Source organism: Leucopleurus acutus, assembly GCF_964270905.1.
Source record: "Leucopleurus acutus genome assembly, chromosome: 10".
NCBI lineage: Eukaryota > Metazoa > Chordata > Mammalia > Artiodactyla > Delphinidae > Leucopleurus > Leucopleurus acutus.
In genome coordinates, this window is record NC_139153.1 from 61,603,720 (window position 1) to 61,616,888 (window position 13,169).

A 13,169-nucleotide genomic window follows, 5' to 3' on the forward strand; every position below is an offset into this window, starting at 1 on the left:
TAATGTGCTTTCTGTTCCTAACCTCAGAACAGACAAAAATAGTAAACCAAATGCTGTAGTAAGTAAATTGTGGGGCATTAGCCATTTAAATTAGACCGTTGTTGAAATTCTGTAGGTGACTGTACTTAGTATAACTCCGTTCATATAATGAGAGAACCAAAATGGTAGTAAATGTCTAATAGATGTTGCTTTCTTAGTTTCTAAAATTATGACCGCTTTTGTAAACTACTTTTGTCTGTTCAGAGTTAATAGTTTTCGGCAACTAAATCACTAACATGGCTACTTGCAAGTCTTTATAACTAACTTCCTTTGGGTTTAGAAAGGAGAACCAGAATATTTTCACATTCAAATAATTGACATACACTTCTCATCTATGAAGGAAAGTCCATATTTTTTTTACATTCTTAATTTTTAAGAGATATATATGATTCCATTTTAAATGGTATACAGATCTTTTAAATTGTGTATTTTGTAGTTAAATGTAATATAAATAATTTAAGCCCTTCCCTTTCTTACAATGTATGTCTGCACATATATGAGCCAATTTGCTCAATGTATCTGATGAAGTAGAATAGAAGTTGATAGAACCAAAAGATATTTCAAAAAGCCTGAAATATATCCAAAATTATGCTTGTCATCCTTTGAAATATAAAAGTATGTTGAATTTAAAGTCAAAACAATGTAGCTTATGGAAGACCATGCAAAGATTATTATAATTTAAAGCATATTTTAAAATTCCTTGTTAAAAATTCACCACTTAAAGATATTAATAATAGAATATCTTACAAAAGATACATAGCTCAGTTTTCAGATTCCAAAGAGTAGTGTTTCTGAAACTGGGTCTATCTATACTCACATGAGAGATCTTGGTCAGAGAGCAGAATTTTCCATGGTAAACATGAAATCAAAGAGGGATTCAAGTTAATTTCAAAGATAATACCAAATTAGTTACAGAAATATTAGTAGAGTGTCTGTAATAGATAGGTGGATAAAGATATTTCTCCAGTCTTTGTTGATCGCAAAATATATTAAATGTTAATTGCTGAGATTAAAGGACAGCATGTCTCCTTGGGGAACATTTAGATAAAACTTGAAGTTATTTTTATTTGAATAAGTTTGAGATATACAAGAAAGCAAATCAGCAATAGGACTAAATTGTTTCTAGTAATTTTTCTAATATTTGCTAAAAAATTCAGAGTTATCCAGGCAACATGAGATTATTATCAGTCACTAAAATGACTCCAAAACACTGAGAGTTTAACAACAGACATTTTTTTCTGAGAGAATTTTCATTTTTTTAAACCTTAGAACATGACCAAGAAAAAAAGGGAGGGACTCACAACTTCTGAGCAACAGCTAAGTTTTAAACAGAGTTTGATGAGGAATTGAGAAAGACCCTTTTAGAAATCATCTGCTGAAAACATGTTGAACACCTAATGTGTAAGCAGATAGAATGCTTCAGTATCACTGAGAGTTGACCCTGATAAGAAAATAAAGAAAATAGAACACTAAATATTGCAGGCTGTGATGAGATTTTTTTTATATGAATTCTTATTAAAAATCATATTTAGGTTAGCAAAGGAAACATCTAAAATTCTCATCAAGATTATTGGGGATCAAGAAATGAGAGGAAGAAAAATAAGATGCATGGTCTATAATACAAACTAAATTCTTGAGATTTACCAGGACTTTTCAATGAAAATAAAATCTGCTATTTAGAATAATTTCCCTCCTTTTGTTTAAATTATTTCTAACTATGATGATTTTGAGCTGATGATATGACACTAATAACCTTATGGTATTAATAAAGAGAAATTAAATTGTGATTATAAACTAGCCCTGATCATGTTCTGTAGTCAAGTGTATTTCTCCCAGCTGAGATTGATTCTGTAATCAGTAGAGTAAACACATTTTCTTAATTGGATCTGAATCCCTAAGTACACTTTTACAAGCATTTATATTTAACAAATATCTTTATGTTTATGGAGTATCTGAAGGTTCTTGCCAAAGTGGATTCATATGAGCCATGTCATTAAGGACAACAACAAAATCAGTGAGTACATGAAGCACATCTTTTCTAAAGCCACCAGGGACTATAGGTGCCTTTGCATTAGCAATTCTGACTATTGTAAGTATCATAGTAGGGCAAATATAAATTAGTGAGGCATTTGATTGTAGAAACTACAGATTTTTATATAATTTTCCTCCTTCCTTATGTTAAGTATTATTTCCTCAATTGGCTCTCTGTTCCAAAGTTCTGTATCTTGCTTCTTTCACCATTAAGACAGGAGAATGTAAATATCATTTCAAATTTCCATTGGGCTAGAAAATGAAAACTAAATTCTCTAATGTCATTCAGTTCCTATACATTGTATGTTCTTCTCAGCCCACAGGACTGAGTTGTGTGTGAGAGCAGAAAGAGGACTGTTGTGAGAATTTTGGTTCTTACTTTGTCACTTGCCTATTGTGTGAGTTTTCAAAATTATTTAACCTCCCTGGACCTCAGTGTCCTCATCTGGGGTGAGGGTCATACTGTAAGCTTCCTTCTTGCTGTAAAATTCTGAGCTAGCTAATTTTAAAAGCAGAATTATTCCTAAGAGACCAAAAAAAAAAAAAAGAAAGAAAAGATTCCTTGATTTAGAAAACCTGACACGCAGGGTTTTTTGTCTTCTCCGACTGTTGACTTTCTGAAGCTTCTTCTCTGCAGATGGTGGTGGGGTTGGTGGTGGGGTTTGTTCTGCCTTTGGTTTCACTGGTCTGTGTAAGTCCTTTCATGAGCATGGCTTCAGATTCTTAAAGACAGATTGGAGTCGAATGGGTTTGACCCTTCTGAACGTCTCTCATAGATGAAAAGGTGTCAGGAGGCTTCTGAGCACGGGGTGTATTCAGATCTGCTCCAGCGGCAGGAGGCGACGATGCTGGAGAATCGCAAACTCACGGGGAAGATAACAGAGCTGGAGAGGATGCTGACTGAGCTTGAGAAGCAGAAGTCCCAGGTTGAGGAGGAGCTTCCAAAGGTCAGGGAGGCAGCAGAGAACGAGCTCAGGAAGCAGCAGAGGGATGCAGCGGACATCACCCTGCAGAAGATGCGGGCGGAGGGCGAGGCCCAGAGGTACCGCCGGGAGCTGGAGGCCGTTGAGGGGGAGAAGGAGGCGGCGCAGCGCGAGCTGGAGCGCGTGCGGAGGCTCACGGCCGAGGCTGAGGCCCAGAGGGAGGCCATGCAGAGGAACCTGAGTGGCTTCCGGAAACAGCTGGAGGAGCACACCGCCACCAGGAGGGCCCTGGAGAACCATCTGAAGAGGAAAGACTCCAGCCTCCACGAGGTGGAGCAACAGAAAGATAAGCTGATGGAGGAACTAAGGAGAAAGAAGGACCACGAAGAGGAGCTCCTGAAGCTGGTCGAGCAGATGGAGAAAGACCTCACGTTCCAGAAACAGGTGGCGGAGAAACAGCTGAAGGAAAAGCAGAAAATTGAATCGGAAGCCAGAAGAAAAATAATCGAGATGCAGAGTTCGTACAAAGAAAACCCACTGCCAGCTTGTACGAGCACCCAGGCTGAGGAACTGAAGCAGCAGGTGGATGAGCTGACAGTGGCCGATAGAAAGGCTGAGAAGGATATGAGGGAGCTGAAGTATGAACTCAGTGCCCTGCAGCTCAAGAAAACTTCATCGGAGGAGAAGGCTCGCTTGCTCAAAGAAAAACTGGGTGAAACCAGCAATGCACTGAGATGCCTCAAGCTGGAGTTGGAAAGGAAGGACCAGGCGGAGGAGGGGTTCTCTCGGCAGCTCCGGGAGCTGGACAGGCAGCTGAGCCAGACCACAGGGAAGGCAGAAGAGGTCAGGCAGGAGGCCAATGACCTTAAGAGGATAAAGCACAACTATGAGCTAGAACTGGAATCTCTGCAGGAGGAGAAAGGGAAGCTGCAGAGGGAGGTGGACCGGATCACCAGGACACAGGCCGTCACCAAGAGGAGCATCCAGCATTTAAATTCACAAGTTACTTCTTTGCAGGATGACAAGGACTTCTCTGGCGAAAGAGCACGATCCTGCCAGAGAAAGTCAGATCACCTGAAAGAACAATTTGAGAAAAGCCACGCGCAGTTGCTTCAAAATATTCAAGCCGAAAAGGAGAATAATGAGAAAATCCAAAAGCTTAAAGAGGAATTGGAGAGAAGTAATGACTGTGCAGACACACTAAAGCACAAAGTGGATGAGCTCACCAGGCAGAATAACGAAACCAAGTTAATGATGGAGAGAATTCAGGCAGAATCGGCAAATGTGGTCTTAGAGAAACAAGCCATCCAGCAAAGATGTGAAGCACTGAAAATCCAGGCGGATGGTTTTAAAGACCAGCTTTGTGCCACAAACAAACACTTGCACAAACAGACGAAAACAGAACAGGATTTCCAGAGGAGGATCAAATGCCTGGAAGAAGACCTGGCCCAAAGTCAACATTTAGTGAGTGAATTTAAGCAGAAGTGCGACCAGCAGGACCTCATCATCCAGAACACGGAGAAGGAGGTGCAAAGTCTGAGTGCTGAGCTAAGTGCATCCAAAGAGGAGAAACGCCTTGGGGAGCAGGCAGTGCAGATGCAGTGGGCACAGGTGCAGGACCTGAACGACAGATTGAAAAAGGTGCAAGACGAACTGCACTTAAAAGTCCTAGAGGAGCAGGTGACCCACAGGAAGATGGTTCTGTTTCAGGAGGAATCTGAGAAATTCAAACGTTCTGCAGAGGAGTTTCGGAAAAAGATGGAAAAACTGATGGACTCCAAAGTTATCACGGAACATGATATTTCGGGCATCCAGCTTGACTTTGTGTCTCTCCAGCGGGAAAACTTCAGGGCACAAGAGAACGCGAAGCTCTGTGAAACAAATATCCGAGAACTTGAGAGGCAGCTCCAGCAATATCGTGAGCAGATGCACCGAGGGCAGAATGGGGAGGCACATCACTACCAGAAATGTCGGAAGCTCACAGATGAGCTGGTCGCCCAGAAACGGGAGGTGGAAAACCTGAAGCAAAAGATGGATCAGCAGATAAAAGAACAGGAGCATCAGTTAGTGATGCTCCAGTGTGAAATCCAGAAAAAGAACCCAGCCTTCAAGACACATCTTGAGATGGCAGTGAAGGAGTATCAGCGCCTAGGGGACTTCTCCTCCTCTCCCTCCATGGCCAGGTCCCCTCTACAGAGGTGGACTCAGGAACCACAGCTTTCGGAGGAAAGATGGCAACATCGGGGTGCTGAACAGATGCAGAAGGAGGGCCAGGGCGGGCCATCAGGGGCTCCGGTTGAGAAAGAGAAGAGTCAGCAGTGTTACTCTGAATACTTTTCTCAAACAAGCACCGAATTACAGATAACTTTTGATGAGATGAACCCTGTTGCAAGACCGTCAGAAATCGAGAAGCTAAGAAATCAAGGTCTGTACAATTCCAGACACGCTGTCAGGTGTCAAGAAGACAAGTGTGAAATAGACCTGGTGACGCTTCTGGCACCCTTAGAGGTATACCCTGGATTCTGGAACCTTGTCAGCTACCCTCTGTCAGGTTTCCGCTCTTGTTTCCTTTCTCTGCTAGGCTACATTTTTTAACCATGTTGAATGTGAGTGGCTCTTTGTAGTCCAACAGAAAATCATGCTATCATTTTCTAGTGATTTACTTGAATCTTTACTACAAACTACAGTCTTCAATTTTTAAATGTTTGAGATGAAAAACACAGAGGTCATGGCTATCCTGTCATATCTGTGGGATTCTATTCCGAAAAATTTGACCCTAAAAAAAAAAACTAGAAAAACCAAGCAGTTAACTTTAATTTCTAACACGTTTTGTGGACAGATTTTACCTCCTGTCTTTTTTAGACATAACATTTTAATACCTTAATTGTCATCTAAAGTTTAAACTTCAGACTGTCAAAATAATATTTCTTGTTCCTGAACCCTCTTGGGCTTGAAAGTGTTCTTCTCTTATCTCATCTTTGTTATTCTAGGAATTATATTTGGATTAAGAGTGGGTAACATGACAATGTTCTTTAGATGACTTTTAACGTCTTATAAATTCCCGTTACAGATAGCTAAGAACAAGCAGTATGCTATGCACACAGAAGTCACGGCATTAAAGCAAGAAAGGAGCCCAGTCCCCGGTGCTGATGAATGGCTGCTTGAAGGGTGCAGGGCACAGGGTGGACTCAAAAGAGATTTTCTTAAGAAGGGCTCAGAACCAGAGACCTTTCAGAACTTTGGTGGTGATCATGCATGCTCGGTCAGGGATGATGAGTTTCAGTTCCAAGGGCTCCGGCACACTGTGACGGCCAGGCAGTTGGTCGAAGCTAAGCTTCTGGACATGAAAACAGTTGAGCAGCTGCGACTTGGCCTTAAGACCGTTGAAGAAGTCCAGAAAACTCTGAGCAAGTTTTTGACAAAAGCCACCTCCATCGCAGGGCTTTACCTAGAATCCACAACAGAAAAGATTTCATTTTCCTCAGCTGCCAAGAAAATCATCATCGATAAGATGATGACTTTAGCATTTTTAGAAGCTCAGGCGGCCACGGGTTTCATAATTGACCCCCTTTCAGGGAAGACCTATTCTGTTGAGGATGCAATCCTTAAAGGTGTGGTTGACCCCGAATTCAAAATCAGGCTCCTTGAGGCAGAGAAGGCGGCCCTGGGGTATCCATGTTCTTCTAAGACACTGTCAGTGTTCCAAGCCATGGAAAATAGAATGCTTGACAGGCAAAGGGGCAAACATATGTTGGAGGTGCAGATTGCCAGTGGGGGCGTCATCGACCCCGTGAGGGGCATTCGGGTTCCTCCAGAAGTTGCCCTGCAGCAGGGGCTGCTAAATAACGCCATCCTGCAGTTTTTACATGAGCCATCCAGCAACACTAGAGCCTTTCCCAATCCCAATAATAAGCGAACCCTGTATTACTCAGAGTTACTGCGCATGTGTGTCTTTGACGTAGACGGGCAGTGCTTTCTGTTTCCATTTGGGGAGAGGAACATTTCCAATCTCAATGTAGCGAAAACTCACAGGATTGCTGTCGTCGATACTAAGACAGGAGCAGAACTGACTGCCTACGAGGCTTTCCAGAGAAACCTGATTGAGAAAAGTACCTACCTTGAGCTGTCAGGGCAGCAGTATCAATGGAAGGAAGCCACGTTTTTTGAGTCCTGTGGGCGTCCCTGTCGTGTACTGACCGATACTAAGACAGGATTACAGTTCAGTATCAGCGAGGCCATAGAGCAGGGAACCATTGACAAAGCCTCCATCGAAAAGTATCAGGAAGGCTTCCTCACACTCACAGAACTTGCTGATTCCTTGCTGAGCAGGTTAGCCCCCAAGAAGGACTTGCGCAGTCCAGTGGCAGGGTACTGGCTGACTTCCAGTGGGGAAAGGATCTCTGTGCTAAAGGCCACACGTCGGAATCTGGTTGATCGGATCACCGCCCTCCGATGCCTTGAAGCCCAAGTCAGTACCGGGGGCATCATTGACCCTCTGACTGGCAAGAGGTACCGGGTGGCCGAGGCCTTGCACAGAGGCCTGGTGGACGAGGGGTTTGCGCAGCAGCTGCGGCAGTGTGAGTTAGTCGTCACGGGGATCAGTCACCCTATCAATAACAAAGTGATGTCAGTGGTGGAAGCTGTGAGTGCAAATATCATAAGTAAGGACATGGGAATCCGCTGTCTGGAATTTCAGTACTTGACAGGGGGGCTGATTGAGCCCCAGGCCCAGGCCCGCTTGTCAATTGAAGAAGCCCTCCAAGTAGGGATTATAGATGTCTTCATTGCTACAAAGCTCAAAGATCAAAAGTCCTATGCCAGAAACATCCTCTGTCCTCAAACGAAAAGAAAGTTGACATATAAAGAAGCCTTAGAAAAAGCTGATTTTGATTTCCACACAGGACTTAAACTCCTAGAAGTGTCTGAGCCCTTGATGACAGGGATTTCCAGCCTCTACTATTCTTCACAATAGGACCTGTTTATAGAACCAGAGTCAGGGGTGATGCTGTCTAGTTCGTCTGCTTTGTCCACAGCTTGATGGTATGAGATCCACGGCCTAGTAATTGTGTGACATGCTTGAAGCACTGTTAATTTCTTGAGGGCTGGAAACACCTGACTGCTCAGAAGAGAGAATACTTTTAATTTAAAAATTTTTTTAATTTTTTTAGATAAAGTTTTATTGGAATGCAGACACATTGTTGTGTACATATTGTCTTTGGCTACTTTTGGGTACAAGGACGGAGTTGAGTAGTTCTAACAGTAACCATATGGCTCACAAAGCCTAAAATATTTGCTCTCTGGTCCTTTCCAGAATAGTTTGCTGTCTCCTGATCTGGAAGAATTTGCATCACTCCTTTAGACTAAACGTCAGGAGGCTTGGATTTTAGACTCCATTCTGCCCAAGAGAGAATACTTTTAAAATGGAAAATAACAAAAGATTTACTGCTCTTCATAATGGTTCCATTTAGCTTTGAGATTCGTTTTTTGACTCCTACCCAAACTAAATAAAAGTATTTTACCTGGAATATGGGATAAGCTTGAGGATCTCCAGCGAGTTTACAGCATCCTTTCTTCAGAACTCTGCATCACTGCCTGGATCCAGCCTGGTGTCAGGGTTCCCATTTATTAAATGATTCATTACACTCACTGAAAGAGCACTTAAAAAAGAACCGTGGAATCGCAGAGGAAAATGTAAACTTGTTCTCACATCCGTGAGGCTGTAGTGTTTCAGATTGCCTTGAAAAATGAACATTTTTAGTTTTTCTGTATGTCATAATCTTCTTTACATATTATATTTTACCACCATCTCCCATTTCTAGTTACGACTTTGTAATTAAAAGCAGCATTATGAATGGGTTATGTGTTGGAGGAGAGGGAAGGTTTTTCTTCGTTCTATGTATTTTTTGTTTTGTGTAGACTTTATTCTTTCAGCTTTCCATTGTCTGTTACTTTTCTGTCATGACAGTTATGATTGTAATGCTAATGCAAAGGCAGCAATTCAGATTTCTTTTAGTGCTTCATGAATAAAGTTGAGTTTTTAAATGTGTCATATTAATAGACTAGCTAGGAGGTTAGGCTGATCATTCAAGACTATTTCTCACAGCTTGCTTTGCTACCATAAACATTTTGGAAGTACATCTGCTACGTGACGTGTTGAATATGGTAAAAAATGAATAAAATATCTCGATAACCTGTGTGTGATGAAAAAATATTTTTAAATCCTTGTTTTCTGTGGAGAGATCACTTTAATGGCTCGGTAATTTACTGGAATATATCTTTTTTTTTTTTTTTAACCACTCACACCTGTCAGAAGTCACTGGAAGAAGAAAAGAAAGAGCATGTTGAAAAAGCCAGAGAATTACAAAAATGGGTATCAAATATCAGCAAGACATTGAAAGACGGAGAGAAGGCTGAAAAGTCTTCCTTCTTTAAGCAAAAGGTACTCACCGAGGTCCTGGTTTAATAATAATGATAATATCAATAATTATAGTGGGGAGAATTTACTGAGTTGATACAGTCCACCTAAAAAAAAAATCCTTTAATTCTTTAGTTTCCCCCATTTCTATATGCAGTTATAATGAGGATCAGAGACGTTAAGTAACTTGCCCAAGGAATCACAGTATGTGGCAGAAGAAGCTTCCAAAACCTGGACTTCATCAATATTAGTCTCACTGTTAGTCAACCAATATGTGGGACTGCTTTTCCTCACAGTGAGATCTGCTTCCTGATCGCTTTGACGAACGTTGCAGGAGAGCAGAGTCACTCTGTTTGGTGCCCTGAGTACATTCATGCACTCTGTGTCATAAAGAGTTGCAAGCTCGTTCTTTGAATAGAAACAAAAAGTTTCAAGAGCAACAAACTGCAGACCTAGATGTTAACATTTGAGGATCGCATTTAGTTGTGCTTTTCTGGGTCTTTTCTATTTCCGAAAGAAGTGTTCTCCCATCATCCACTGGAAATTCTAGATTCTTTCCCTTCCCTAAATGAAGTCTTTAGTTCTGTAGGCTGTGTTCTGAACCCCACTACTTGACATAAGTTGAGTGGCCGCATTTCGTGAGATGTTACTGCTCTGAGGTGTCCTTTGGGCTGTCCCACCTGAAGCTCTTAGGGCACTGAGTTAAGCAGTTTTGCTGCTGCTACTGATAATGCTGGAATTGCTACTATATTTTAAAAAATAAATTTCCACTAAGTAAGCAGTATTTTTCTCGATTATGTTTCCTTCACTGCCCTGCTGCTCCTGCCTGACCTGTGGAAACTACAGAGGCAATCATTAGCTTTCCCTTCCAGCTCTGCATCAGTACACACTTGTCATCACTTGAAACAGACATTTTTGACATAATCCAATAACAGAAAGCTTCAACATCTTGTCTCATTTCACCTATGGCATGAGGCAGATGAACCTTATTTGAGGTTCCCCCGGGAGAGGTTTATAGACCTGAGTATTTACTTGAATTCTCATTCAGTTGAAATAAAGCCAGCTTAGCTCATAGTCTAGCAAACTACATTTTATAGAGTGTGGGGGAAATAAGTTGGAAAGGAAAATTACATTTAGTGTTTTAAACCCAAAACCTTCAAAGCAATTTTATGCGAGTATTTAGTTTAAAACATTTTCTTCATTTTCCCCCTGTCAAATAGGAAAAGAGGTAAAATAGGGACACAAACTTAACAAGGATTTCTTGAGAGAACAAGTTTCTTTTCAGGAACGTGGTTTATAAACGCTTGGTATTTCCTCATTCTGTAGTTCTAAATTCTCCAAAATTTTACCGACCAGTGTTAGTTTTAGACCTAGCAGACATAGAAGTAGAGAGATACCGTTGCAATGCAGATCATGGCCCCAGTTATAAATCTTAAATAACACTCGATGGTCTCTCTGTTGAAGGATATTTAAGGTAATTTGATGTCAGTAATAAATGTGTCTTTCAAAAAATCAGTATTGCCTCATGATTACCTATAGCCATGAGAAATAGACTTTAGGCTGACTCTCAGTAGAATACGTCTGGGGAAAATACACCTTTTCATTGTCCCATCATTTCATTTCTGCTCACTTAAAAGAATAGCATTTACTTTCTGATATTAGGTCTTCAGAAATGATACAGAGAGGAATTAGGAGAAAGTAAACAGGTCAATTTTATTTCTCTGTCACAGGCGACTTTTGCAAGTGAAGTCCTAGTAATAGAAATTATTTAATCTTGACCTGCAAACCTAGAGAGGAATACTTCTAGAGAGGAATTTTTTTCCAAAGGAGCATTGTATCCAGGAGCTTGGGGGAAGGAAGGGAAGGTTTTTGTTCCATGTTCATGTATCTTTTTGAGGATGGCAATGTTCTTCCAGTGCTGAACGTCTGGCCACCTGGGGTATCATTAAGGCATTCTCTATTCGTGGTTGGGCTGGGACAAATGCAAGAACCATATCACGCGGTATTATTATTTCCTCGTGGAAATGATGGCCTTAGGGTTAGAGGGAGGGACTTTCCTTCATCGTGCATTCTCAAAAGCAGTCTTCTTATCCAGGCCTGTGAACCAGTAATAAGTGATGGGTATTTACTCAGATCACCTGAAAATATTCCCATCGTGTGGGTCTTGATGAAAACTTGGAGTTTGTTTAAATGACTGTTGTGTCATCTTTGTGAAGGAAGAGCTTGAGTGTGTTTTCTTTACCTCGCAGATTTCCAGTGAGGAAATATCAGTCAAGAAGGAACAATTATCTGAAGCACTGCAAACTATGCAGCTCTTCCTGGCTAAACACGGAGACAAGTATGTTGGTTTTCATTAGGTCTTTTATTTGAAGTAGGGGAGTGGTCTTCAAAACTCTTAGCGAAGTAGAGGATGGTAAATTGCAATGTAGAGTTTAAAAATGGGACTCAATCACAAATTTACTTAGTAATATAATAACCTAAGACTATAAACTTGGCTATTTAATTGTCGCTTTTCATCACTCTTGGTCTTTACCAAAATCCTGAAATGTACTTACTACCCCCATATATTGCTGATGAGGAAACAGGCTCAGAGAGTTTAGGATCTGTAGCTAGTGAGTAAAGATGCCAAGCCAAGTCTTGATTCTGAGTAGTACTTACTCTCCAAGACCTACCTTTTGGAAAATGTGTGTAAATACGTTCTTCATTTTCTTAGCTGAGAACTGTGGCAACTTAATTTCTTGTGGTTTGGTCCTACTTTTTGCAACAAGGCACTTCATATATTTCAGCTAATGCCTCAGACAGGGAAGGAATCTACCCTTTTCTTAAATATTGTTTGTCTGTCATCTTTAGAATTACTCTAGAATGATTTTATGTTGTACCTTAGGTTAAATTTATAAGGAAATTGGGTTAATTTCCTTATAAATTTCCTCTTTATTCATCCTTCTCCTTGAACAAGTTTCATCTTGAGTCGTGGTACCTTACTTGTCCCTTTTCCATGTTGGAACTAACAATGGGATCTTTCCCTCTGTCAGACAACAGCAGTTGTTATTTTAGAAATTTGTATATGCTAGAGAGGTGCTGATATATTAGTTTATACTCTTTTCCTTTAGTCCTTTTCCAGGCAAGAGAAGGATTCCTGGATGTTTTTAGGGTCATAAGGGCCATCCTTAATTTTCATATACAACCATTCTAAGACCTGAGTAATCTGTATATGAGATTGTATTATATTTTATAACCCTATGCTAATTTAGAAAAGTATTCTTTGCAAAATCATCGAGGCTAGTGTGTCATCTTTATCACTTGAAGACTTATATTCGTCTTTTCGTACTTTCTGGTTATTTTAGAATGACAGACGAAGAAAGAAATGAATTGGAAAAACAAGTGAAAACTCTCCAAGAAAGTTATAATTTACTCTTTAGTGAATCTCTGAAACAACTACAACAATCACAAACCTTAGGAGATATAAAGGTAGAGGAGAAGGTAATGTTATTTATTTAGAACATGAGGCTGTTTTAAGACTTTTAGTTTAACTGCATGATTGTAGAAATATATGTCAATGACAAAGAAATGACCTTGAGTTGTGTACATGGAAGAACCATGGGTGGGGTTTATTTAAGTACTAGGAGATTTCAGTGTTGTTCATTAAATGCAGTCTTACACTTGCTGTCATCAATTTCTGTGACATCTTAATCTCTGCCTTGCATGGTAAAAGGAAGGAATCATTCATTTTTCTAACTCTTCTCTGTCAAAGCCATTCCTCT

At 40.6% G+C, this 13,169-nt stretch overlaps 1 protein-coding gene across 15 annotated transcripts in view; it reads left to right on the plus strand.

Annotated features, from left to right (window-relative positions):
- Positions 1 to 13,169, plus strand: part of DST (dystonin) — a 558,750-nt gene that overhangs the window by 397,132 nt on the left and 148,449 nt on the right. For all 15 annotated transcript variants that reach the window (XR_014326489.1, XM_082847286.1, XM_082847281.1 and 12 more), the window contains 3 exons: positions 9,304 to 9,432; positions 11,658 to 11,746; positions 12,753 to 12,888. Coding sequence is in view for 14 of the 15 variants with exons in the window: in XM_082847286.1 (XP_082703412.1) it covers positions 9,304 to 9,432; positions 11,658 to 11,746; positions 12,753 to 12,888 (354 nt within the window). In the remaining variant the exon portion in view is untranslated. The remainder of the gene's footprint in view (positions 1 to 9,303; positions 9,433 to 11,657; positions 11,747 to 12,752; positions 12,889 to 13,169) is intronic.